This window comes from Cebus imitator, unplaced genomic scaffold (genome assembly GCF_001604975.1).
Source record: "Cebus imitator isolate Cc_AM_T3 unplaced genomic scaffold, Cebus_imitator-1.0 Scaffold301, whole genome shotgun sequence".
Classification (NCBI taxonomy): domain Eukaryota; kingdom Metazoa; phylum Chordata; class Mammalia; order Primates; family Cebidae; genus Cebus; species Cebus imitator.
In genome coordinates this window covers 2,208,081-2,212,574 of record NW_016107616.1, presented here as the reverse complement: position 1 = coordinate 2,212,574, position 4,494 = coordinate 2,208,081, and the positions used below count along the sequence as shown (strand labels likewise).

The 4,494-nt window shown below is 37.9% G+C and overlaps 1 protein-coding gene across 1 annotated transcript; it reads right to left on the bottom strand.

Moving 5' to 3' along the window:
• Positions 1–2,373: 2,373 nt before the first annotated feature.
• On the bottom strand, positions 2,374–4,058 carry LOC108285562 (nuclear receptor-binding factor 2-like). Its single transcript, XM_017502849.2, is given in 1 exon segment — positions 2,374–4,058. A coding segment is annotated over 1 exon segment (864 nt). The 3' UTR covers positions 2,374–3,194.
• Positions 4,059–4,494: the final 436 nt, after the last annotated feature.

Below are 4,494 nucleotides of genomic sequence, written 5' to 3'. Positions count from 1 at the left end.
ACTCCCATTAGGTCTTACACCCAATAAGATAATAATCCATATTGCTAATTACAGGTGTCAGGAATTGCTTCTCTACATCTTCGTCAAGGATGTTGCTAAGAAATAAGTTGCTTGGGCCCAAAATGTAAGTCACCTTTGATCCCTCTCTTATTCTAGTGACCTTCTTCTAATCCTTCAGAGAATCCAGTCAGTCGCCTATTCAATATAAATTCAAAATCTCCTTCCCTTTTGCCATTTACTCAGTCAAAGCCACCATTGTCTCTTTCTTAGGCTACTGCAAGAGGCTTATCATTAGTCTTTTTTGCATCTCCTCTTGCTCCCTCTATTGCATTTGCCACCTAGCAGCCAGGGTGAAATGTATTTCTATCTCTACTCTAGCTATACTCTCTCTGTATATCTATGTCTATAACATATTATATGTATAATGTGTGTGTGTGTTTATTAATATAGCTTAAATCCAATTCAATCACTTCCTTGCTTAATACTCTCCAATGGCTTCTCATTTCATTTAGGATACAATCCATGCACTTCTCTCTGGCCTCCAAAGCCCTTCATGATCCGGTCCTTGCCTATGTCTTTAACTCATTGCTTATACTGTCTCACTTGTTTACTGTGATCCAGGCACACTGAATCATCATTCCATCTCTCTAATATACCTGCCATCTTTCTCCCTCCATCCATGAGTCCTTTTCACTGTCTGAAATAGTTTACACCCAGACGTTCACATGGCTGGGCACTTCTTATCATTCAGGTCTCACCTCAGATGTCATTTCCTCAGACAGCCCTCTGAAGGGAGATTTTTCTGATCACAGTCTTCCCACCAGGTACTTTCTAGCAAATTATCCTGTTTGAATATTCACAGCTTTTGCTACTATCCAGAATTACATATTTTAAAATGGCATGATTATTATCTGCTTTCTGTACTAACATGCACAATTCAGGAGGGCAGGGTCTTGGTATGGCTTGTTCACTTAATTATATCTCCAGTGCATAGAATAGTGCCTGGTACATAGTTAATTGATGAGCAATAGAGACTTGAAGGTGAAGAATGCTCTGTTCACACAATGATTCACACCAAGTCCTTTAAGTTCAGTTTAGCTGTGTGTAACAAGTAAGATACTTAAGTTTTCTCATTTTTACAGTAATAATAATAATGACAATAATAGAGTCGACTTTTCAAATTACTGTCGGAATATTAAGTAGGATAATGCATGCAAAGTGCTTGGGCTTGTGCCCGGCACATAGTAGGTGCTCAATGACAGCTAAAAGAAAAAAAAAAAGCAAAGAAATAAAACTTGTTTTAAAAATTGATATCAACTCATAAAACTGATTTTTGAGGCCTCTTACTTTTTACTTTACTGTACTAGCTCAGTATCTCTTCTTAGATAGTAAAAAGGGATTTGAAAAACATGTGAGAGAGTAGAAAGGCAAAGATAAATGGCATTGAAACCCAATTTCTTTGGCCTTGTTGCCCTTGGTTTGATCTGCCTCCTCTATTTCACTTTTTCAAAGCAATTCAGGTATGAAGATAGAAGGAGGATCAGGAAACAGAACACATTAGAATTTCACATTTTATTTACCATATGACTAACTATGTACTGTTAGTGGAATTTTGCAACTTTATACAGTTTAGTCTACTTGCAGTGGGCAATTAGCAATATTATAAGCAGTAAACCCAAGTTGAAAACAAGAAGATGGCACGTTTTTTAGTTCCAGATTAATGTTTGGCTCTTTCTAGTGCACAGGATTTAAGTTTATCTAAAATTGCAGACAAGCCTTTTTTTTTTTTTTTGTAACAAAATAAACTTCCATTATTTATAAACAATTGCAATTTGGAGTCCCATTGACGGCAAAACAAAGGGGAAGAACTGAAGTTCTTAAAACTCTGTAAAATAAATGTAAACAGTTGATCATTGAGAGGATGCAGACTATAATAGCCAGGCTATCCCTGGCCTCTTGTTCTTTTTCTCTTCCTTTCCTGGACATAAATCTGAATAACATTAATCAGGCTAGCAGGAATTTCTATTGCTTAAAGATTATTTCAAACTAAGATGGAAAACGATACAAAATGTTTCCTTCATGTAATAACATAAACTGGAAATATCCAATTTTCAGTCTCTGCTTCAACTATCTATTATAGCCCGAGCTGGGCCGTTGTTGGCAGTGAGGTGAAAGGGGTTTAATTAGAATAGATGGTAGGACAAGATTCGGTGGGAATGTCTGATCTTATGATTTGGAAAAATAAATGTACTATATAGTAAACCTCAGAACTTAGAGATTTAAGAAACTATATAAACAATATGGAGTAGACTTTTCTATTAATTCCTATTTGTCTCTTAACCAAAATATTAGTTAAATCTTTTTTTTTAAAAAAAAACATAATTACTTTATTGATTTCTTACAATCAAATACTGCCAACTAACATTACTCCCACTCTTGCATCATTAAAAACAAAGGGTATTTCCTCCTTAGTATTTTCAAATAATGCATTATACAATAAACAAAGGTAGAACTTAAAATGCACCCTGATTAATTATGTTAACTGGTAATTTGTTTAAAAAAACATAATAGTTTGGAAATTTTATTCATAAAATGGAAATTTAAATATTTCTCCTGATAGTCTTGAGGTTATTATCAGTAGTGCAGAGTGTGGCACATATAGTTTCATCTAGAAGGGTGTGTATCTTACACACCTTATTTAAACAAACAAAATGTGCATTAACAAAATGCACAGTCAATGCATGATAGAAAGCTTGTTTCAAATAGAAGGTAGCTCCTCAGACCACCATATTATTTAGGTTTTGCATTATCATTTATGGCATTATAGGTTAGTTACGCATAACATACTTTTATACATATTAACCCTGAAGATAAGAAAAACAATTGTTGCTTGAAAAAAATTATTCCAGGGGGCCATTTGGTTTGTATTAGGAGAAAGTGAACCCTCTATGAGTTTAATGTCTACCAACTCAGAATCATTAGCACAAGTCAGTGAATCAGATACGAGACACATTTCACAATGACTGTTTCCCAAGTCTTGGCAATGCCTCTTCTCTCACAGTCAGCCAGATGACGAAGCATTTCTGGGATGACCCTTCTATCTGGTTTTTCCTTTTTCTTTTTCTTTTTTTTTGCTGGATTAAGTATTACTGTATTATTTCCTCTTCTCCCCTCCTCTCCTGTGGCCTTCCATTTCAATTATTCATAAATCCTTTCAGAATATCCTCAGAGAGCTCCATAAGGGGAAGTTCTGGAGATGGAAAATCCAAGGGAGGAAGATTGGAGATTGGAATGTCCTTGGCTTTCCCGGTATTTGCTGCAAACTTCTGCCAGGTTGAGGAGGCTGTAGCAGTTTCTGAATGTGGTGGCAAGCTCCATAACTCTGACATTTCTACAAAATCAGCATCTATATCCAGCTCTTTTTCTATTGGACCTTTTAGAAGTCTGGCCATTTCAGCCTTTAGTTGTTTATTTTCTTTCCTTAATCTTTCATTTTCAGCCACAAGGAATTCCACGTGTCTCTTCAAATCTGCAATTTTGGTTGCCTGCTCCTCTATAATTATTTTATCATCTTTTGGGGCATTGCTTCCAATATATGGCTCCACGGGCTCACTCTTTTGCTGAAGTAAATATAGTACTGTGTCTGGATCCCTGTCACAGATCCCCTGAATCTCAGGCAGGCGCTTCTCTGTGGAAAGACTGTACTTCTGAGAAAGGGGGCTTTGGCCCTCTGCATCCTCTGCAGAGGGTTTGTGAGATGCCTGAAGATGGGCAGCTATATCCTTGTATGTGTTCTGCTGGGCTTTCAATCTTTCTTCACGCTGGGCCCTTTTCCATCTCTCTTGGATGAGGAGGAGCTGTTTCTTGTGCCTATCCCTTTGCAATTCCAGTGAAAGATGAGCCTGTTCAGATTGTGTCAGCTTCATGGCTTCAGAAAGATATGCTGCAGCCTTTTTGTAAGAAGAAATAGCCTCTTCATATTTGCCTGCAGCTAATGAACGGTCTGCTCATCTGCTCCGTTGATAAACCAGGTTGAGGGGTCCTTCCATTACTTCCATACACCCCTGGGCAAGCAGCGGCCTTAGGAAGGGGAATGGTGGTGCCGGGGAACATGGAGGGGACTGGAAGAGCACACTGCAGCCCCTCTGTATGCCCCAAGAGTCAGTGGTGGGCTCAGAGGGAGCAACAACCTCACCACTTCCTAGTTAAATCTTTACCTTGACAGTCAGGATATCTGTTTTTATCTAAGGTTAGTTCCTCCTCTTGCTTTGTCTACATTCTGGTTGTCTTCTTTCTGTTCCCTGGGCTTTCTGAACCCCATTTCCTTTTCTTCCTTTGCTAAGAATCTTGTAGTGGGTTCTTAGGCAGAGTGTAGAGTGGAGTCACATTCTAGGAATTGGATCTACTTCCTTTGTAGATATTTACTTTTCTCCGTCAAAGTGGGATTTATCAGAAAAGTTCATGGGGGCAAAAGTGAAGATTAACTGGATTAAA